This window comes from Lagenorhynchus albirostris, chromosome 20 (genome assembly GCF_949774975.1).
Source record: "Lagenorhynchus albirostris chromosome 20, mLagAlb1.1, whole genome shotgun sequence".
NCBI lineage: Eukaryota > Metazoa > Chordata > Mammalia > Artiodactyla > Delphinidae > Lagenorhynchus > Lagenorhynchus albirostris.
This window is the reverse complement of record NC_083114.1, coordinates 52,920,682-52,941,967: the sequence shown is the minus strand read 5'-3', so window position 1 is coordinate 52,941,967 and position 21,286 is coordinate 52,920,682. Positions and strand designations below refer to the sequence as shown.

General features: G+C 62.8%; 3 protein-coding genes across 11 annotated transcripts in view; 2 read left to right on the top strand and 1 right to left on the bottom strand.

The window, feature by feature from the left end:
- MYO15B (myosin XVB) overlaps nt 1-5,543 on the top strand; it is a 32,480-nt gene extending 26,937 nt beyond the window's left edge. The window contains 15 exon segments of the mRNA XM_060135761.1: nt 111-256; nt 425-488; nt 579-651; nt 1,051-1,127; nt 2,458-2,531; nt 2,633-2,748; nt 2,841-2,935; nt 3,037-3,114; nt 3,250-3,346; nt 3,527-3,672; nt 3,837-3,952; nt 4,212-4,345; nt 4,524-4,657; nt 4,763-4,903; nt 5,071-5,543. Of these exon segments, the coding sequence (XP_059991744.1) occupies nt 111-256; nt 425-488; nt 579-651; nt 1,051-1,127; nt 2,458-2,531; nt 2,633-2,748; nt 2,841-2,935; nt 3,037-3,114; nt 3,250-3,346; nt 3,527-3,672; nt 3,837-3,952; nt 4,212-4,345; nt 4,524-4,657; nt 4,763-4,903; nt 5,071-5,130 (1,551 nt within the window). The 3' untranslated portion in view covers nt 5,131-5,543.
- RECQL5 (RecQ like helicase 5) overlaps nt 5,524-21,286 on the bottom strand; it is a 38,099-nt gene continuing 22,336 nt past the window's right edge. Inside the window, exons 9-20 of the mRNA XM_060135777.1 lie at nt 9,908-10,126; nt 9,557-9,656; nt 9,386-9,422; nt 9,207-9,265; nt 9,046-9,119; nt 8,591-8,684; nt 8,199-8,333; nt 7,328-7,869; nt 7,076-7,169; nt 6,653-6,871; nt 6,356-6,425; nt 5,524-6,267 (exon numbers count right to left, since the gene is read on the bottom strand). Coding sequence (XP_059991760.1) covers nt 6,167-6,267; nt 6,356-6,425; nt 6,653-6,871; nt 7,076-7,169; nt 7,328-7,869; nt 8,199-8,333; nt 8,591-8,684; nt 9,046-9,119; nt 9,207-9,265; nt 9,386-9,422; nt 9,557-9,656; nt 9,908-10,126 — 1,744 coding nt within the window. The 3' untranslated portion in view covers nt 5,524-6,166. The remainder of the gene's footprint in view (nt 6,268-6,355; nt 6,426-6,652; nt 6,872-7,075; nt 7,170-7,327; nt 7,870-8,198; nt 8,334-8,590; nt 8,685-9,045; nt 9,120-9,206; nt 9,266-9,385; nt 9,423-9,556; nt 9,657-9,907; nt 10,127-21,286) is intronic.
- SMIM5 (small integral membrane protein 5) lies at nt 11,896-19,422 on the top strand. 9 transcript variants are annotated; one of them, XM_060135771.1, is made up of 4 exons: nt 11,900-12,550; nt 16,241-17,105; nt 18,131-18,365; nt 18,813-19,422. In XM_060135771.1, exons 2-4 carry the CDS (start codon nt 16,890-16,892, stop codon nt 18,920-18,922), a joined length of 561 nt encoding a protein of 186 aa, XP_059991754.1. In that variant the 5' UTR covers nt 11,900-12,550; nt 16,241-16,889; the 3' UTR covers nt 18,923-19,422. The 9 variants fall into 9 exon arrangements, with proteins under 9 accessions (XP_059991758.1, XP_059991754.1, XP_059991753.1 ...); XM_060135770.1 differs by having other exon boundaries at nt 15,558-17,105; XM_060135769.1 differs by lacking the exon at nt 11,900-12,550 and adding an exon at nt 13,555-15,814.

Genomic DNA, 21,286 nt, shown 5'->3' with positions numbered 1-21,286 from the left:
GCAGCTACTCTGCCTGCTTCTCTTGGGCTGGGCTGGGGCGGGGGCTTGGGCAGGGCCGCTGGACAGGCCAGGGGACACTCAGGTGGCGCTAGGTCTCCTGTGCTCCTAAGTTCCCCACCCACCCCTGGAGCCAGGCACACAGTGACAACTTGGCCACCAGCCCGTCCCCGTCTGTGGCCTGCGTCACCCTGCCCACGGACTCCGACTACACCATGCAGGAATTTGCCCTGCGCTACTTCCGGAAGCCCCAGACTCTGTGAGTGCCCTGGGCCCGCCCCATGCCTGCCCATCCTCAGTGTCCCTGAAGTGGGACACTCCCTGCTCAGAGTCACCGGGCCAGAGCTCTTAGCACCCTCCCTACCCAGCCTGGGATGGGGGTGGGAGGGCTGAGCAAGCGGGGCTGTCCTCCCCTCCGCCCCCTCAGGCTGGGCCAGACAAGTGAAGATGCCAAGAGGAAGGCCATGGCCAGCCTGGTGCAGTACAGCAAGGTAAGGGGGACGGTGGGGAGGAGCCGGGACAGCAGACCTGGCCCCTGGCCCCCATGGCCCCAGACCCACAGGCAGCCTCTTTGGCCGCAGGCTCCCATCCAGGCATCACTCATCAGCATCAGTGACGAGGACGTGAACAGGCGGGCCGTGGGAAGCTTCCAGGGTAAGTAGCCACGGTGTCCTGGGTCGCCATGTCTGCAGTGCCCGGGACCCAGGCACCTGGTCGCCTTCTGTCCTTGAGTTCACCGACTCGGGGAAGCTCACCGGTGTCTCCTATACCACGTGGCCCTCACCCACTTCTACTCATGCCCAGGGGGTGTGGGTTGTGTGGAGTCTGGGCTGGAAGGCAGCGGTAGGTCTGGCTTGCTGTGCGCTTGGTGTAGCCCTGGGTGGCCACAGGGTCTCTCTGAACTCTGTCTCCTCGTCGGTACAGCTGAGACTGCTGCTCCGCCTGGCTCACACGCATTCTGAGAGCAAGGCATGAGATGGCCCTGCACAGCGACAGCACGAGCCAGGGCCAGGCCCCCAGCCCAGCTCACCGTGCTTTTCATCCTGCCCGCAGCTCTGATGCAGTTTATGGGGGACCAGTCCAAGCCCCGGGGCAAGAACGACCTGGATCTCCTCTACGGGCTGCTGAAGGTAGGAAAGTGAGCCGGAAGCTGTGGGGAGTCAATGAGCCCTGAGGGCCCCTTCCTGTCCTCCTGCCTGGGCCTCCATGGGACCCCGTGTCCCCTGGTCACTATACATTCAAAGAATCCAAAATTAGTTATCGAGCACCTACGTGCTGGGGGCAGGGCAGTGCACCAAGCAGGCCAAGTCCCTGCAGAGCTTACAGCCTGGTTAGAGGGGACACTCAGTAAACCCTGAGGCAACGTGTCCAGGGCAAAGAGTGCTGTGCAGAGTGATAAAGCAGGGGAGGGGCTGCTTCAGTGCAGAAGGCTTGGTGACAAGGTGACCCTGGAGCAGACCTGAAGAAGGCCAGCGAGTGAGGCACGTATGCATGGGGGCAGGGCATGGGGGCACGCACACAGGCAGAGGCGGGGGTGAGCCTCGGCCCCAGCAAGTCCAGCGTGGCTGGAGCCCAGTGAGCAAGGGGGAGAGTGGAGGCGAGGACCAGGAGGGACAGAGGGTCCGGGTCACGGGAGGCCTTGTGGTCCACTGTCAGGACTTGGATTTTTCGAGATCTGGGAAAACACTGGAGGGTTTTGAGGAGAGACGTGGCTTACATCTCGTGGGGTCGCTCTGGCGGCTGTCTGCGATTCTGGGAGTTTAAGGGCAAGGAGAGGGTTCCTGCCACAATCCCAGGTGAGACGTGGCTGGCCCAGAGGCAGCAGCAGAGGGGAGAAGAAGGACCCCAAGCAGCAGGGTTTGCTGTGAAGTGCACGTGGGGTGTGAGAGCGAGGGGCCGAGGGGGACACGGGGGCCTAGGCCAGAGCAATGCTGGTCGCCACAGGAAGCCTGAGTGAGGATGGGGCCAGCCTGGTGGAGGAATCTGTTGGGGATGCATGAAGTCTGAAGTCCCAGTCTTCCAAGTGGAAGGTCTGGGCTTCATGGGAGAAGTCTGGGCTGGAGGCAGGCAGACTGCTGCTGGAGTCATCAGCAGACAGAGGCCCAAGGGCACTGCAGCCCTTAGGAGTCAAGGAGATGAGAGGGTCAGCAGAGATGACTAAGACAGAGGGACCAGAGAAAGAGGACAGGGCCGAGCACGGCCTGGAAGCAGGTAAAGACGGCGACTTAGTTGAGTGGCCAGTTGTGCAGCTGCTATTAAGCCGAGTGAAACCGAGGCCGAGAGATGACGGTGGCCTGTCACCTCTGTCACCCTGTCACCTCTGTCACCCTGACTTGGCCCCCAGCCCACGCCACTGGCAGGACTTCTCCGACTTCAGATCCCACGCCATCCCTCACTCCACTGCACTGCACTGCAGCTCTGCCCCCGACCCGCTGCCCCCTGCCCTTCCTCTCCCCGCAGCTGTGCCAGGAGGAGAACCTCAGGGATGAGATTTACTGCCAGGCCATCAAGCAGATCACAGGACACCCCCGGCCGTGAGAGTGGGGGACGGGCGGGGGTCGGTGGCGGGCCTCTCAGGGGCAGCCCAAAGTGCTGCTGCCCGGCCGGGCCAAAGCCCAGGCTCTCTGCCCTGCAGGAGACTCTGCGCTCGAGGGTGGACTTTCCTCAGCCTCCTCACAGGCTACTTTCCCCCATCAACCTCGCTGATGCCCTACGTGACCAAGTTTCTGCAGCATTCAGCCCTGAGCCAAGGTGCCGGGGGGAGGGGCTTCCAGGCTGGGGTCTCGGCTGCTTGGGGAGGGGTTTGGGGATGCTCATGACCCCAGCCTGGCTCCTCTCTGCAGAGCTGGCCCGGCGCTGCCAGGGGCACCTCCAGCACACGGTCAAGTACGGGGGGCGCCGGCAGCTGCCCTCCCCAGGCGAAATGCAGGCTTTCCTGGTACGGGGGGTGCAGGCGGCTGGGTGTTCTGGGGCTCCCTCTGGGTGGGGGGGCCGGGGCCTCTGCCCACTGGGGGGCTGACCCCGTACCTACTTTGGCAGAAAGGACAAGTAGTCCACCTGCTCCTAATTCACCTGCCCGGGGGTGTGGAGTACAAGACCAACACCCACACTTTCACGGTGAGCACAGGGACACAGAGGAGGGGCTGGGGAGACCCAGGGAAGCCATGGGCATCAGTTCTGGGGACATCCCTCCCCTGCTGCAGCCTCCTTCCCTCCCCAGCACCCCCGTCACGGCCCTGTCCGCATGTCCAGGTGGCAGCAGAAGTACTGGAGGAGATGTGTGGGCAGATGGGCATCACGGACCCCCATGAAGTGCAGGAATTTGCCCTCTTCCTCATCAAAGGGGAAGGTAGGCCACCTGGCCTGGGGAGGAAGCGTGGCCCGGCTGGACTCAGGGACGTGGCCTTGCCTGCCAAGTCCGCTCTTCTGGCCACGGGGGAGGCAGCTCCCACACTGGGGCTGGCAGGGTTGTGGGCGGGGCTGGCCCCGGGGCGGCAGGACAGGCTGTGGACCCAGGCTCCCCGCGCAGGCCAGCTGGTGCGGCCCCTGTGGCCCCGGGAGTACCTCAACAGCGAGGTGGTGGGTCTGGACGTGAGCCTGCACAGCCGGCGGCTCGGCTGGGAGACCCCGCTGCACTTCGATAATCCCACCTACGTCAGCACCCACTACGGCCAGGTCAGCCCCACTCGGCCCCGCGCTGCCGCGCCGCTGGTGGTTGGAACCTCGGCTGCAGCTTGAGGGAGAGTCCCTCCCTGGGTGGGGGGAGGGCTTGAGGCCCAGGAGCCACCCACTAGGTGGGGCTTTGGGGCACAGCTGCCCCCTCACTGCTCCCCCCTCAGGTGCTGCGGGACTACCTGCAGGGGAAGCTGCTAGTCAGCGCCCAGGAAGATGCCCGACTTGCCAGGCTGGCTGCCTTGCAGCACCTCAGCAGGAACCACGAGGAGCCCCCCTCAGAGTGAGTGTGAACACAGCCCTCACGCCTCCTGTCACCCCACCACCCCTACCCCCTCCTCCAAGGTCAAGGCCACTTGTACCCTTTGTGGCCCTAACCAAATGGGGGCTGGGTACACCTGCCCACCCCCCCACGCTCCTCAAGGGCAGAACCCACGCCTCACTCATGTGTCTGGATCCCCGGTCTCACCCACGGTAGCCACTGGTTCATCTACTTAGCACCTGCTGTATGCCCAGCTTTGACTGACCAGGCTGTGTCCTAGGCAAGACCTACTGGCTTACTTGCCAAAGCGGCTGCAATGTCAGATGAACGTGGCCGCTGTGAAGAGCCTGATGGGCCAGGAGCTGCGGCAGTTGCAAGGATGCAGCTCTCAGGAAGCGCAGATCAGCTTCATAGGTGGGTCTGGGGCTAGGAGGCAGCTGGGGCAGAGGCGGGAGCCCCAGCAAGGAAGGGGAGAGGGTGGAGGGGCTGAGGAAGCTCTCCACCTGCCCTGCCCTCTCCTCTGTCCTGGGGGCAAAGTCCGGCAGGTCCCAGGGCCCCAGCGGTCAGAACTCCTCTACCCCTCCATCCGCAGAGGCCGTGAGTGAGCTGCCCCTCTTTGGCTACACTGTCTACATGGTGCTGAGAGTGAGCAAGCCGGCCCTGCCCAGCCCTGGCCTGCTGGGGCTGAACCGCCAGCACCTCATCCTCATGGACCCCAGCTCTCAGGTGGGCCAGGCTCCTGGGCCACTTGTCTCCCACCACCTCCACCGACCCCTCCCCCAGAGGAACCAAGCTCCGCTCTCTCTCCCCGTCCCCCCTCCCCGCCCCCAGGACCTGTGCTGCTCCATCGCCCTGAGGGACCTGCAGCGGCTCCGCGTGCTGAGCCCACTGGGGCCTGAGGACTCCCCTGGCCTGGAACTCAACTATGGCTCGGCTGACAACCCCCAGACCATCTGGTTTGAGCTGCCGCAGGTGGGTAGCCTCTGCGCCCTGAGAAGGTGGCAAGCGCCTCACCCAGGCCTGGTGTGCCCGGGAGCCTGGGCCCAGGCCTCTGCCCACTGCTCCGGCGTGGTGGGGCTGGGGGCAGGGGCAGGGGGCTGGCTGGGGAGCCCTGGCCTCACATGCCTGTGCCCGCGCAGGCCCAGGAGCTGAAGCACACCATCACCTTCCTGCTGGACCGCAACTCTCCTTCCACTTAGTGGCCGGGCTTCACCCAAGAGGAGTGGGGGAGGGGCAGAGACGAGGACAGGAAGCCTCTCTGGCCAAGTCTCACCCGGACAGTCTCCTTCGGGTGCTGTCAGGCCAGTCTGGCCTGGACTTCACCGCTTGGTTCTGGAACCTGCTGCAGCACAGCCCAGCTGGCCCACGGGGAGGGGCTGCTATAGTGACTTCAACTGGGAAAGAGTCATGAGACTCCCTCTGGGGTGGGCCTGGGCCTGAGCCTGGGGTGGGCGCTGCAGGAACTTGGCTTGGGCGTCCGATGTTGCCCAGTCTGGGGGAGATGCCCACCTGGGCCCTGGCCCGACACGAGCATGAGCCCAGCCCTGGGAGCAGCAGCTGCTGAGGAAATAAAACTCCTGAGAGAACAGGGCTGTGTGCGTGTGCACGAGAACCAACAGGACTTTATTCCCCTGGTAACTGTCGAAGCCCCGCCTGGCCTTCCCGGCCAGGGGCTGAGAGGGAGCAGGGCCTGGCTGCTGCCCGTCTTCCCATGAGCTCTGCACCTGGGTCGGGCTGGAGGCTGGCATCGCGAGGGAAGACGGTGGTGGGGGCGGACCTGGGGCCAGCCCGGGCTCTTTCTGAGTAGGCCCCAAGGCCTCGGACCGGTGGGCCTCGCCCCCGGCTGAAAACATGCTAAGTACACGAGGTGGAGGGACCTTCCTTCCTTCTGTTCCTCTGGCAGCAGCCACACCACCTGTCACTTTCTGATCTGTGGATCTGGCCCAGAAAACCCAGCCACGAGGGCCGGGGAGGCAGGGAGGCTAGGAGACCTCAGGAGGCTAAGAGGACCTCAGGCTTCGCGAGCAAAGAGAAAAGTGGGCTGACCTCTGACCTTGATTTGGGAGGTGTCCAGGCCCATTTCCAAAGCAAGGCATGGCTGGAAGGGTGAAGAGCCTGAGAGCAGACGATGTCCCAGCAGCAGCAGGCCGCCCACCTTCCCCGTTACTGAGCGAGGCCCGGGCTGGGCCGCGGTGGAGTCCGGGGAGGACACCGGCCCCATCGGGCAGCTCTCGGTCATCTCTGCAGGCCACACAGGCCGTGCCAGTCAGCTTCACTCTCGCACCGGGCTCGGCCGTGGAAAAACTGCTTGATGACGTTCTGGGCCTCTTCCTTCACTGGATTCGGGATGGGGGAGCGTGAGAGCCAGTCTCCCCACTACAGGGCCCCCACAAGCACCGCCCGGCCGGTGACGCAGGCACTCACCGCTCCTTCCCGGAGACGGATTCTGGGTCAGCGAGTGTGAGAGGTGGCGGGCAAAGGCTTTAAACAGCTCCTGGGGACAGAGAGTGGAGAGGAGCAGAGTGCGCAGAACCTCACCCTGCTCTGAGCGACCCACAGCTGCGACCCAAGAGCGAGGCAGACCCAGGGAGCGGGAGCGGGCCTCTGGACTGGCCTGCTTCCGCCCTGCTTTTCACTGGGGCTCACGCTCCCTACCCACCCACGCACTGCACCCAAGTGCCCCAGGCTCAGGGGAGAACAGAGCCCATGCACCTACCCTACCTTGGACGCAAACTTGCCCTCCTTGTAGAAGGGGGTCAGACACTTGACCACGATGTTCGCAGCCTCCTTCAGCGAGATGCCAGGAGCCAAGAGCTGGCAGGAGCCTTGAGGCTTCACGCTGCCCCGATCGCTGGCTGAGACGCTGCCCTTGGTCTCAGCTAAGATGGGGACCTTGGCTGAGGGGCATGGCCTCTTCTGAGCCTGGCTCTCTGGGTTCTCCTGGGCAGGGCCACAGTGGAGGGTCACTCTTGGGCTCCCTGTTACTGGCCCCTCCCCTCCTGGAAGACTGGGCCTCAGTACCTCCTGGCTCCCTCTAGCCCAGCCCATCTGCCCTGGGATGTGGAAAGAAGACATGATTTTCCCAAACCCCTACCCAGAGCAGACACCAGCCTGGTAGACAGGTATCCTCCCCCCTCTCAGTACCTGCTGGGGTCTGGGCCGCTTGCCTCTCTGTGCCTCCTTTGTGGGGGTGGGCTGGCCTTCTGGGGGCCTCTGGTCTCTGAGCAGCAGGCAGGCACTGGCCGGAAGGGAGAGCAGGCGTCAGAGCTCCAGATGCCAGCCGCGCCCTCAGCCCAGGTGGCCCAGTGAAGCCCATCGTGGGAACAGGCCCCGAGCTTCAGAGGCCCAGTTAGCAGAGGGGATTCTAGAGGATTCCAGGACTGCCCGTGACCTCACCTTGGCCCCTCCTCGGAGCACTCCTCGGTCTGGGGGTGGGCAGCCAAATGTCCCATGGCTCCATCCTCCTCCCCTGTGCACTTCTCTGGGGCCGTCAGGGGTCCCCGCGCCCCGTCACGGGAAGGGCTGGCACCTTCTGCCCCTGGGGCTGAAGTGAGCGGAGGAGAGCTCTCGGTCCTTTGGTAGAAGAAGCGGGCAATGTTCTGGGAGTCCTTGAGGGCCGCTGCGGCCAGGAGTTGCTGCTTCTTGCCGACCCGGGCCTTGGCAGTAGGACTGCCCGGAGAAGGGCCTTTTGCCTTCTTCTCGGGGGAGGGCGCCCCACAATGAGCACCGCTCCCGGGGGCCTCTGCTCTGGGCCCAGGGAGGGGCTCAGCGCAGTCCTCATCCTGGCGGCCACGGGGCTGGCCGGGCGGCTCCTGCTCGCCTCCTTGCACCGGCCGGGGGTCTTGCTCTTTGAGCCGCGTCTTCTCCATCAGCTGAGGGGCCGTCTGGAATGTGCAGGAGCCTTTCGGGAAACCAGCTCCCACCCGCTTGGGTTTGAGCTGTGAGGAGGAGAGAGGCTTCTGACCCCAGGTGCCTCCAGGGCACTCTCTAGAGGGCCCAGGGATGGCTGCGTGGGTAGGGCTCCTGGGAGTGGGGGCGGGAAAAGCTGGGCAGGACAAGGCTTGGGGGTCGGGCTGGCGAGACAGGCGCTGTGGGGGGCTGCAGAGGCGTAGCTGGCAGAGTACGGAAGCGCGAAGGCCTGCCCTGGGGCGCCCTAGGGCCAGGGCTGTGATGCCAGGAGAGCAAGGACTATGCCCTCGCTGAGGGCAAGGGGCCGTGGCGCCTTTCCTGGACCCAGGTTTGGGGGGGACACCAGGACGCCGCTCACCGAGTACACCTGGGAGGCCGGCCGGATGTCATACTCGGTGGGCTCTGGGGGCTCGGCCTGGGCGCTGCAGCTCCTGGCACCACCTCCCACATCGTAGAGCTGCCCATCCTTGGAGGCTTTGTGGATCTCAGCCACCTGGGGCAGGGACAGGTGGGAACGCCATGGTCGGCACCCCTAGCTCCCAAGAGCCCCCAGCCCAGGCTTCCCACGAGTGGGTTCCGCGGCACCTGGGCACTAGACAAGTTCTAGTCCACACGGGGTTGGCTAGAAATACTTCCAGCCGGGAAAGGAGGGAAGTCGGGCTCCCCCGGGAATAAGCGCGCCCTGTGTGGCAGGCTGCCTCTCCCACCCAGAGCCCGGAGCACGCCCCACCCACCCCGCCCGGTGCCCACCTTCTTCAGCACGCTGGCCTTGTACAGGTTGGCCACCTTGGCATTTCGGAATGTCTCGTGTTCCAGCTCCACTGCCTTGGCCTGGAGGTCAGATCTGAGGGTAGGAATGAGGTTAAGGTGTCAGGTAGACCTGAGGCCCCCTCCCTGTTAGATCCCCCCTGGGGACCCTGGAGATGGCTTCAGGAACGGCCTGGCAGGAACGGCCTTGGGCACAGGGATTCCGACCTGGACTGTCTGCACCCCCTGTGGTTTACTGTCCCTCAGCAGCTCCTGGCAGCCCCTCGCTTGTGGCCAAGCCTGCCCCCTGGTGAGGCTGTGGAGACTCACACCCCCTGGGAGTAAGATGAGTCCCAATTTGGGGAGGGGTGCCCAAATAAGCCACGGGGGCTGGGGTTCCTGTGGCCTCCAAAGGAACAGGAGCCCGGGGACCGCCTCTCGGCCCTGACGACACTCACCCATCAGTGGAACCTGCGGCCTGGCGGTTGCTGCTCAGAGCCTCCTCCAGGAGCCCCAGGCAGTGCTCACGGGCCTGCACAGGGGAGGGAATTTGGTCAAACAGTCTCAGGTTGTGGGGGGATCCTGGGGGGGCAGGTGTGACGAGCTGCCCACCTCTTACCTTCACAGTGAGTCTGGGGATCTTCCTACTAGAAGCCTCTCTCAGGGGACAGTCTGCATCTGGGGGGAGCAGAGGCAAGTCCTTCCACTCTACCTTCTGCTCTCTGGCATCCCCAACCCCCCAGTGAGGCATCCTCCACCATACCCTGAGACCAGCCCAGGGGGCATCTCTGTACTGACCTGGGGGTACGAATTCTTCTATCTTGGGGTCTTTGCCCTGGAAGATGACAGGAGGGCCCGTAAGGCATCCTGCCCTGCAGCAAGACAGCTCCCAGTCCAGCCCCAGGGAAGGGGCTGAGAGGGTGTGAGCAGGGGGCCACCTGGACCCCACTGAGCCCCCATCCCCTTCACCTTGCGCAGGCGCATCTGCTTCTGGTAGAAGAGATTCCATTCCCGCTTGTGGGCCTCGTCTCTGCCCTCATCCCCACTGCCTTCAGAGCCTTCGTTGTACCTAGAAGACAGGCTGGGCATGAGCAGTCCTGGGTCTGGGCTCTGCCCTCCTGTCACGTGTCTGCTGGGACAGTGATGTCTCTGAGGCCCTGGCAGCTCATGGGCAACACCGAAGTCCTGGCCCCAGTGTGGCCCTCAGGGCTGGGGGGTGGACTACGGCACTGTGTCGCCTCTGGTCTGGCCTTAGCATCAGGGAGAGAATGCCAGACTATTTCCAGTGGGTTGGGGGCCCCTGGCCTCATGGCCTCTCACCTGCTAAAGCCCCCATAACCCCTGCGGCCTCCCTCATACAGCTCAGGGTCAAAGCCGTTCCCCTGGGAGAGCCCAATGGAGGTCTTGCTCCAGCTGCAGCTTTGCTCCAAAGCGTCCAGCTGCTTCCGCACAGCTGCAGGGTTCTGGCAGTGGTCACAGCCTTTGGTGCAGGCGGGGGGCGCATCCCCGAAGTACTTAGCAATGGCAGCGTGGCGGCACCTGGAGCAGGCAGCATAACACAGGCAAGGGGTGAGGGACGCACGCTGGCCAGCGTTCGTTCACCCGATCCCGAAACTCTGGTTGAGCACAGCTACATGTCTGGCACTGTGGTAGGCATCTCATGCGAGCCTCACAAGGCATCGCTGGGGTGCCCATTTTACAGATGAGGACAGTGAGCTGAGAGCTTTCTCAAAGTCATGGAACACACGTATCCAGAGGAGCCAGGGCACGGACCCCATTCTGTCCTGCTTCTCTATGGAGTACTCCTCCGGGCCCCAGCCCCCTCTCCATCCTTCGGCAGTGGGGCACCCTGGAAGGAGCATGGACTCTGGGTGCAGACGCTGACTCTGCTGCTGAGGCTGTGTCCTTGGGGACAGCATCTGACCTCCTGAAGCCTACGTACTCCTGCCTACAAGCCGGTGCAAGAGGAGCATTGGCCCCTTGGGCTGCATAAGGGCCAGGATGACGCTCGGAAGTGAGCTGCACAGTGCCCAGGACACGGCTCTTATTATCACTCTTCACTTTTTTCTGACGGAGAGGGAGGGAGAGAACAGCAGGAAGTGGCCCTACCCCACCTCAGCACTCTGCTCTACTTCTGTCTCCTGGTGACCTCTTCCTTGTTGTCCCCAACAAGCCTGTGTGTACCCAGCCCAGTGTACACAGCCCGGGATCAGGGGGACTGCCTGAGAGCAGGAACTGGGCAGCTCAGGGCCAGCACCGTAGAGCCGGCACTGGTGAGGGCAGTGAGGAGATGCAGCCGTGGCTGGAGTCTTCCTCGTCGTACCTTCCAGGCTGGAAGAATGAACCCCCCCAGGCTGGGGGCACAGTCGGTCACCGGGGCAGATGCAGAGGCCCGGGGGGCCACAGTTCTATCAGGGCTGTTACAAACACCCATTCCTGCAGCAGGAATGTGGCACGGGGTGGGGGAACCTGAGGGGAGATGCCAGAGCAGAGGTAGGGCTGTCTAGTCACCACATCCCAAAGACCAGAAGAGTGGGCGTCACTGCTCTAACCAGAACACCTCTCAACGTGAGCACTGCCTGGGGCTGCAAGAAACACTTTGAGGAGCCAGGACCCCGAGGGCCAGCCTCCAGGAATGACAACAGGTTGCGACACAGCCCCCAGGAAGCCCGGGCTGGCTGCCTTGTTTAGCTGAGGAGAGAACGGCTGGAGCCGGCAAGGAGGGCATGGAGGCCACCAGAGGGCGCTATTCCCGCCACACCCAAAACCGATGTGTAACTCATTCCATGGCTCAAGCCTGTGCGATCGCACAGTGGCTGCCTGTCCGGCCTCTGGGAGGCTCTGGCATCCAAGTGGTGCGGCCACAAGGCTGGCTTCCTTCCCCCCGCGCCTCCCCCAAGCCCCAACTCACTGGCGTTTTGTGCTCACACTCAAAGGGCTCCATTGACAGCTCGCAGATGCGGGCTGGGGTCGGCTCCTGTCCTGCTCCGGGCACAGCCTGGTCTGCTGGGGTGGCACGACCAGCCAAATGTCAAAGCAGCCAGCCCCTGGGCTCTGGAGCCCGGCCCGGACAGCCGGGCCCGGAGTGTGGAGACAGCCCCAGCCGACACTCTTTGGCAAGAACGAGATCAGCAGTGTCCTCTCTCCTCCTCCAGGGGCCGCCCCCAGGAACAGGCTAAGGCCAGGCCACTCCCAAGACTCCCAAGTTCTTCCCCAAGATGCCTCCCCAGAGGGCTGACTGCTTGGGTGGTCCAGCAGCTCCCCCACTATTTACTTTCCTTCCCAGGAGAAAACAGAGAGGAACCTGCCAGGGAGTTGCCTGAGGGACAGGTTGGGGGTTGAGGGACATGGGCCCAAAGGTGCTCCTGAGGGCGGGGCGGGAGGCAAAGAACTGGGAGGGGTGCAGGCCCCCTCCCTCGCTCCCTCCCTCCTGACTCCACCGCTCAGGTGGAACCTCCCAGGGGTCATCTTTGCCAGGGAACGTGAGAGCCGACCTCCTCTTTCACCAGCTCACAGCCCAGGCCCAGCCCACACCCGCCAGGAGGGAGGAGAGAAGAGGAGGAGGAACAGAGGAGGGCCGTGCAGACCTTCGGGGCAGGGAGCAGGCAGGAACCTGCAGCCGCAGGACCAGTTCCCAGCAGGGATTCCCTCGCCTGCGGGGGCAGCGGTGGCACTGGATCCCTACTTCGGCAGCCGCCCCATGTAATGTGACACTTGAATCTCCAGGACGACCAACAACAAAAAAGCTAAGGCCGAGACAGCAGCTGGCTGTCAGCAGCCAGGAGCTCCGCTGCGCTGAGCAGAGGCACCCGGGGAGCAGCCGCGGGTCAGGAAAGAGGCGTCCGCAAAGGAAGGAAGAGGTGTGAGCCCCGCTGGAGGGGAGGCCGGAGGAGAGGCACGCGGAGGCTGCTGGGCTCCCCAGCACCTGCGGTTGCCCCCCAACCCCAGCACCTGAGCTCCCAGGTGAGTGGCTCCGCTCACAGATGAGGCGGGGACGAAGGGAAGGGAGCCGCCAGGGTCCCCTGTCTCAAGGGTGGAGGGCCACAATCTACCACAAGCACGGAGAGGAGGGTCCTGGGGGACACGCTTGGTTGTAGTCTCTGGAGAGCCTCCCTTTCGAACTCAGGCTCCCCCTTCTCTTGCTGGGACCCAGCACGGGGCACAGGCCGAGGCTGCAGCCCTCTGCTGGCTTGCTGAGCAGGCAGAGGGGCCTGGAGTGCCTGCTTACTCGGCAAGTTAGTTTAAGCTTTTCCTATTCGGGGGCTTAAACGAGGGATTTGGCTGGCCTGGCCTAGGGGAGAACCATCGCCTGCCCACTGAGCCTCCCTTTTTCCGGGGATCAAGTCCCTGCTTTCTCCCAGGCAAGGAGGCTCAGGGCAGGGTCTGCCCGGCCACCTCGCACCTCCCAGGATGCGAACCTGTGGCAGCTCTGCCCATCGTGTCCTGGACAAAAGCAGCAGCTGCCGCCTCTCATGGGGGTCTCGGAGTTCTCAGCTCGGAGCTAGGCCCAGGTGCTCCTCCCTGGGCCCACAGAGGTCCCCAGGATCCCCCAGATCTCCCTGAATGCCACGCCAGAAGCATGAGGGCCCTAAACCCAGGGTGGGGGGGGGAAGTGAGGCTTGGGGAGGGACTGCCCCACCCCGTACTTGGCCCTCCGCCGCCATCAGAATGCTGATAGTTCTCGGCGCACTGAGATCAGCTCCCGGGGCAGGGCCCCGAGTGTCTCGAGCCGAGGCTGGCTGCTTACCCCTCCTGCCTCCCTGTCCTCACGCCAGCGTTACAGTCCCCTTCCCCAACCCCCCAGATGTTCTCCCCAAAGCGAACAAGCTAGTGTCTACTTAGAAAAACAACCACCCAGGTTAAAGTGGAAACCAGGGATCAGTCGACGTGTTCTTGGCTCGGCAGAGGCTGTGGGATCTGGTCTGGGTTGGTGGCTGGGGAGACTAAAAGCCCGGCAGCGATGAGCAGTGATGGCACAGAGGGGACAGACGCCGGGTGAGGGAGGGACGCAGTGATGAGCCCATGGCTACCCCTGCCGGCTCTTATCTGTAAGACGGCCCAGGCAGGCAGGCAGGGATCAGAGTCCCTAGATCCAGAGGACACAGGTGGATGGGGACCCCCAAACACAATCCCTGTGCGGGGACAGAAGGGTGATGCCCAGCTTCTGGGGCTGCAGGAGCAATCAGCGGCAACAGGAAGTGCCTCCTCCTGCCCGGGAAAAGCTAAGGGGCTGGGGAAGCGGGGGCTGCCGAGGGTCCAAGTGTCACTGGACCCCACTGGAAGGCGGGGCCAAGGCAGAAAGCGCGGCGCACAGTGGGCATCTCTGCCTTGCTGGTTAGGCCACCGGACCCCGCAAGACTCCCCCAACCTTCAGTTATGCCTCATTCTAGTTCTTTCTCGAACAAGACATTGCCCAGGGGGCAGGGGTGGCTGAAACCCACCTTGACAAAATAACAGGGCAAGGCAAGAAGCCCTTGGGCCCTGAGCCATCAACACACCCTTATCAGACAGCACACATCCGCTGCCTGGGATCTCCCCACACAGCTGCATCTGGAGTTGGAGTGTCAGTTCTGCAAAGAGGAAACAGGGACGCTTCAGTACCAAGTGGCAGTTGTCGGGCCGGCAGGCGGCCTGCCTGCTCTGTTGCAAGGTTCTCTGTGCCAGGAGGTGCCACACAAAGGCATGTTTTCTAGTCCCTCCAGCTCTGCCAGCCTTCCCTTCAGCCCGGCTCACCTTCCCCCTCCACTGGCTGCCACTCCAGCCGGGGAGCACCCTCCGAAGGTGTCGAGAAGGGCCATGCAGGCAGCCAGGCCAGGGGAAGCCACCACTTGCTCTGGCTGCTTCTAACCGAGGTGCTACTGAGCACGGGGTTGGGGGAGATCCTCATTCACAGGCAGAAAGTACAGTTTGGGAAGGAGTGTGGTGGAGCTGAGATAGAAAGACTGGAAAAATATAGAGAATTACCAGTAGCCCCACTGGGCTTCCCTGCCCTCCGCTCTCCAAACCTGGGAAGGTTAAGAAAACAAGAGGCAGCCAGCCCTAGGATGCCCACCCTCCCTGGGCCACAGCTGGGAACACTCAGGGCTCCCTACAACGCAACAGCTGGGGCACAGGCCTCACGGTCACCTGACGATGGCTGGTTATATCGGGCACCAGGCGTCAGGCACCCCTTGGCCTCGCTTTAAATAGCGTGCTGGAAAGCCCGCCTGGGACCTGCTGGAATGTGCCTCCGCCCTCTTAGGAGAACAGGCCCCTCCCAGCCCCCCACAGTCCCCACTAAGGCTCCTCTGCTCAAGGCCAAGCTGGAAATGATAAAACAGCAACTGAAAAGCAAAGGGGGCTTCAGCCTTTGGGGCAAAACAGCCGTGTCCAGCAGCCCCACTCCTGCAGACAGGATGCAGTGAGCAGCCCTGGGGCCAATCCAAGTCCCTAGAGGCCCTGGCTGTCCACGTCCGTGGCCCGCTGGAGTGGACCGACACTCTCCCCAGAGTGGGGCCCGGGTCCCCTGGGCGTGAGTCTGCAGCTTTCAGACTTCCTAACCCCTGGAGGACGGCTGACTTTAAAGGCGAAGCTTCGGATCAACAGGCCCCGCCTTTCCGGCACAGCAGTTCAGCCCGGCCCCACCTTCCCCCTCCCTGCTCTGGAGATCACGCCCCAACTGACCAGGGTCTCCACGCAACCTCTCACTCACAAGCGGAGGCGCGCCCCTCTGCAATCCCTCCTGGGTCTTTGGGCGTGGGGGGCACAGGTGAAAAAGCCCCCCGCCGACCTGCTCGCCTCCGCCTTCTCTGTGAAGGAGTGTCTCTGATGGCTACATTAGGCAGTGCAGGCCCTGGGCCAATCAGGCTGAAAAAGCCAGGCCAAGTAGCCGAAGAGGGGAGGGGAAAGCAGCCCAGCTCCTGAGCCCGGGGCAAGCTCCCCCTCGGCTTCGGCTTCGGTCGGCCCACTGGTCCCTCGGTCCCTCCTCCAGGAATGGGACCAGCGGGCGGGCTCCCGTCCTCCTGGAAACCCGGGGAGCGAGATGCCCGGAGGCCCCAGAACAAGGGAGGGGACCACCTTCCTGTGCACACCTGCTCCACTGGTCAGTGGGAGGAGGTCTGTTCGGTGTGACCTGAGGAGAGGGGTCTTATGCTTGGGAAGGAGTTCACGAGCCTGAGACGGAAAGACTCGCAAGATCTGCCTTTGGTGACAAGTCACAGGAGGTTCTCAAAGAGCAAGTGTGGCCTGGTGAGTGATGAAAGCTGTGTTCCAGACTCCCGTGTGGGGTGGGGCTGATCACGCAGAGCCCTGGTCCCTGTGCTGAGCCCATCGCATGGGCCAGGCCCTCTGTGGGCTGCTCCTGGGCCGACTTATCTTGCCCGTCGAAGAGCAGGCTGCCTGAGACAGGCGCCCACGGAGGGATGGCGGAGGCAGCGCTGCCAGGCCCCACTCCTGCAGTGTGACCGTGAAGTCCCTTCCTCTCTCTGGTCTCAGTGTCCCCATATGCAAAAGAAAGGAGGCAGGAGTGGATGACCCATGGCATTCTAGAATTCTATGCCTCCTAGTACATTGGAAAACTGGGATCCTGATCTCCTTTGTAGCAATGTGCAGACCCTGGGGTGGGGCATGGGAGAAGCTGGGAGGCTCTAATTTCAGGAGCTCGCCCTTTGACAGGAGACCATCTAATCCTCCACGGAGCCATCACCTGCCTGCTACCCCCCATCATCACTTAAAACATAGCCCCCCCATCTCCAGCCGGCCCCCCACCACTCGCCTTCACCTCATACACCACAAACATCCCGGGCATGAAGGACACAGACGGAACTCCCCAAAGGTGTTGGAGGAAGGTCACTGACAGCGAATGTGTGGGGGGGTGACAACCCCCAAAGGCCGCCTGGCCTCTGCTGCGCTGGCCGGACCCCGCCCAGAGGGGAATCACATGGGCTGGGTACTCCCGGAGCCCGGCCCTGTGCTCAACCCTCCCGACAGCCTCGAGAGACGGGCACCTCATCTTCATGGAAAACGAGATAAGGAACAGACTCAGAGAAACGGAGCCACTCCCGTGTCACAAAAGCAGGAAGAAGGCTGGCAGTATTCAAACCCAGGATGATTTGAATGCTATTCTATGGGGGGGGGGGCACCTGACCCGACGAGGGCAGTTATCCTGTGGGGAAGGAGATGCAGGAGGAATCCGCGCTGGCCGTCCAGGCCCTGGAGGACCGTGAGGCGGAAGGGGGCGGAATTGGCCTGAGTGACCACAGGTGGGACTGACGAGGTCACCAGGAGATCCCATCTTCTAACGATCAGAGCTGCCCAAGAAGGAATGGGCCGGGCTGGGCCGCAGGGGGGCTCCCCACTCGAGCAAAGGCCGCATGCCAGAGGGAGGGCAGGGAGCCAAGTGCGGCGCAGAGGACTGGAGCGGATGACCTTCAAGGCGGCTCTAAGGACGCTACGCTGTGATGGCGGCGCCAGGAGTGACCAGCCTCACAGACCGCAGCCACCTGGGGGCGAATGTGCCTGGCTGAGGGACGAGGCAGAGGTAATGAGAGCTTACAGTCTGGCTCAGGCCCCTGGCCGCCTGCAGCCCTGCCCTGGCTAAGAGCTGCCTCGGGGAACAGGCTGATTCTGGGTTGGCACAGGCTGTCCCTGATCCCTCTCTGAAGAGGCGCTGGCTCCCTCGTGCCCACCAGGGAGGCGGAAGGGGAAAGAAGGTCTGTGGCATAATGTGTTCTGACTCACTGACCCGGCCTGGACCTTCACCTTCGGCCCCTTGGGCACGACAGACAGGACGAGGCTCTCGGTCCTGGGGCCTGTAGGCTCAGTTGCCCCTCACCTGGGGCCGGGGGCAGGGGGTGTTGGGGGAGGGGGGAGCGGAGGGGACTCTCTTGGTCAGCCAGAGAGGCAGGTCCAAGCCAGCAAGAGAGGGAGGCTAAACGCCCCCTGGGACGCCTGGTCCCATCCTGAGAGAGGACCCCTTGGGGAAAACTAGAAGGACACGGTGTCACCTCCACCTTCTCACAGGAAGACACGGTATGAGTAAAGAAATGAGGCTGGTGGGAGAGGTGGGGGGCCCCAGGGGGGCTCAGACCACTGCCCCCAGTCAGCTCTCAACTACAGCCGACCCCGGCCAGAAGCCCCCATGAGCCTGCTCTCGGAAGAAGCCGACCCTTCTGTCCCCACATATGATGAAAAGCAAGGGTGCCAGGCTGGCATCCTGGAGCCCCATGTCCCCACCAGGGAGGCACTCAGGGGCCGCCAGGGGAGCCATGCCCATCCGAGGCACCCTGGCAACACCTAGGAGTGGTGTCTAAGACAAAGGAGCATACAGTCTCCTTCACGGTCAGCAACCGTGGCTGACCTCGGCCGGCTGGCAGACCCCTCCTGCGGCAGGGTCTCCGGCTCACTGTCATCCCCAGCTTCCCTCGCCCGAGCAGTGCCAGCCAGGTGGGGGCTGAGGGCCACAGCGGAGCGGTAAGCAAGGGGCCCTGCCGGCTCCCTGCCTCCCTCGTGAGCTGTGAGCCACCAGGGCTGTGAGGGGTGAGACCTGACAAACTCGTTCTGCAGGCTGGGGTAGGTGAGAGGGCAGATTCTCTGGAGGCAGCTCCGTGGGGACTCCAGGTCCTCTCCCTGCTCTGCAGCTCAGGAGGAACCCCGGCAGGGACCCGGCACAACATGGCAGCCTCCAACCTTGCGCTGGAGATGCGCTCCATAGGGGAGAGGCTGCTGCACAAGCTGCAGATGCTGCCCCAGGCCGAGCCCGTGGAGATCGTGGCCTTCTCGGTCCTTGTCATTTTCACAGGTAAGCTGGGGCTCCCAGAGTCTCCTCAGCGCCCATGGCTCTTCCTGGCATCCAGGAGAGACGAGACCATGGTACCAGCCACGGGGCTGGCAGAGGTGGCCGGGTGGTCCCCCAGACAGAGGAGGAGAAGCAGATGTCCCCTGGGGGGAGCCAGGGGATCCCCCCTAATCCTGACATGCTGCTCTAGGAAACAGGTGTGCTGGGCACCAGGGCCCAGAGGTGCCTCCGGCACCCCAACCCACAGATGGAGGGAGCGAAGCTCTGGGGGCCGGCATGGGGACAGTCACACCTCTTCCCAGACTCTCGGGTATTTCTGACCACTAAGCCAGGGCTTTGGTGAAGGTCCTCCAGGCCCCCAGAGGGGCCTCTTTGGAAGTATGGCGGGCGTTCTTTTCCTCCTCGCCTCTGAGTTTCCGGCGCTCTCTGCTCTCTCCCCCAACCCCCCAGCCACCGTGCTGCTGCTGCTGCTGATGGCCGTCGGCTACTGCTGCTGCCGGTGCTGCCGCCCTAAGCGGGGAGGCAGGAGGGCCCTGGTGGGACCCATGACCCCACCGTGAGGGCCAGGGCGGCGGCCGAGGAGGAGCCGGAGAGGAGACCGCCAAAGCCATGACCCAGGGCATCAGCCTGGCCCTGCAGCCCTCAACCCTCAAGACAAAGATCCACGGGCCCAGCCCTGGCCTAGCCCAGGAACCCAGACACTGACTGAGAGCTGGAGGCTCGTCAAGGAAATAAGGGCTGTGCCGACCACAAAACTCTCACCTGACAGTGAACACAGGGTGCCGAGGAGGACTCGACTGTTTCTAAGACAGAAAACCACCGGGGATTCTGTGCCTACCTGCGCTTTCTAACAAAACAAAGAAGTGGGGTCCCCACACCTGGAGAACAGCCGGCACGTGTGGGGAGCTGGCTCAAGGCTCCCACGCCAAAGAGGAGCAGGCCAATCAGAGAGGGGCTTTGCGCGGCAGCTCCTGTGTCCCAAGCTCCCCCCGAGCACGCACACGTCTGTGTTCCATTCCAGTATTTGCCTGTTTCTTTCCCAGTAAAAGCTTTCTGGTTATGTGTGTCTGTGGTGCCAGACTCCCTGGGCTGGGTTACGTGCATCAGGTGGGCAGCGGGCCAGAATTCCAGGGACATGGCCAGTGACCGTCCCTGCCAGGCCTCTGCTCTCCCTGTGCTCTCGGAAGCTGGAAAAACAAGCAGGCAGGAATGCCACGCGAGAGGGAAGGCTGCGGAACCAGGGGAGGGCTGCGGCGCCGTTCCTGCCGAGCACCAGCTGCTAACAAGCTCCGCCCTCCCCAGACGCCTGCTCGGCAGTGGCGGAGGCTGCGTCTGCCCCAGGCAGGTGCCGGGCTCAGGAAAGCCACGCCACGGTCACCACTGCCATTAACCGCAGCCAGCACACCCCGTCCTACCAGGCTCAGGCCACTGGGTCTTCCCAAACTTCTGCAATAAGAGAGGTGAGGCCCCTACTATTGTCCATAACCTGCATCCTGACCGCTCCGTCCTTTCCCCACCGTGTGCCGGACTGTCTGCATTCAAATCCTCACGCTCCCACCCCCGCCAGCTACAAAACCGGAGGTCAGTGACTCAACCTCTTCAAGCCATGTTTCCTCCCCTGTGAAATGGGGCTAATCCTGGTCCCCACCTCCTGGGCTAAGCCTGTGAGGATAAACCGAGATGACCTTGGCACAGTGCTGGGCATATCCTAAGACCTCCACTGATATGAAGCATCATTATCTGCCCCTCTAAATAGGGCGCCAAGCCAGAGCAATGTGGACTCATTTTAAAAACTGGGCCTGCTGACATGCAACACTGCTTGGCCTCTTTCCCTTCAGTTTACTTTCTCTCCCACAGAACTCTCCAGGTAGAGCTACAAAGCCAGGAACGAGGGCAGGGGAGGCAGAGGCTCACGCGGTACCCGCCCCGACACACACATACAACCCTGGTCCGCCGGGGCCATAAAGAAGTCTGCGTTTTTTATACGCCTCTGTCATCTTGGCCTGTGCAGCCCATGCTCTGCCTGCCTTGAGGCAGAGCTCCATCTACTCAGAAAACAGGGAGTGGAGAGGGGATGCCAGCCCTGCCACTCCCCTGCGGCCCCACCATCTCCAGCTGACAGGCAGGCAGGAGAAGCTCTCTCTCTGGTTGGTTTCACTTCCTGGTGCCCAGGGACTTCTCTGACGGGTTTGGTTTGGGTTGAAGACCCAGAGAAGAGTGCTTCCATAGAAAATAAAAGAAATTCAAGAATCTGTCTGTACTCTCTACCACCCCCACCACACCACAAAAGAATGGGACTCGGAAAAATAATGATAACCATAATAATACTTGCAACAATGGTGAGGATAAAGATATAAGTAAAATTCACTGAGGACTCATCCCCGCTCAGGCAGTGTCTTAAGCATTTTGATGCAGATAAATTCATTTAGTCATGATGACAACCTCAATGCCAAATGTATCATTATTATCACCATTTTAAAGATGAGGAAATAGGTAACTTCCCTAAATTTGACCAGCTGAAAAGTGGCAGAGCCAGCCTCTGGGCACCCCCCACCTGGCTCCAGAGCCCCTGCTCACCACACCCGGGGCCCCAGGCCTCCAGCTGTAGTACTGATAAGGCTCTCACTCCATTATCCACCACCTACAATATCAACCCTAGATCCCAAACAGCTGCACCCCAAGCTCTTCTCAAAGTAACCTCCCTATAAGCGGGTGTACCCTCAGAGTTAAGAGCTGGGGTGGGGCCCAGCTATGTCTCCCACCCAGAAGAAAAACAGAGGGAGGGTGGGAGGATGTGAAGCCCCGCCCTTGCCAGTCCCAGCACCAACAGCTGGCGGGTCCCCAGGAAGCCCTCGGTTCAGGAGAAGCTCCAACGGTGCAGCAGCCTGATCCCCGTGTGACTTTTCCTTACGTGAGGTACGTCG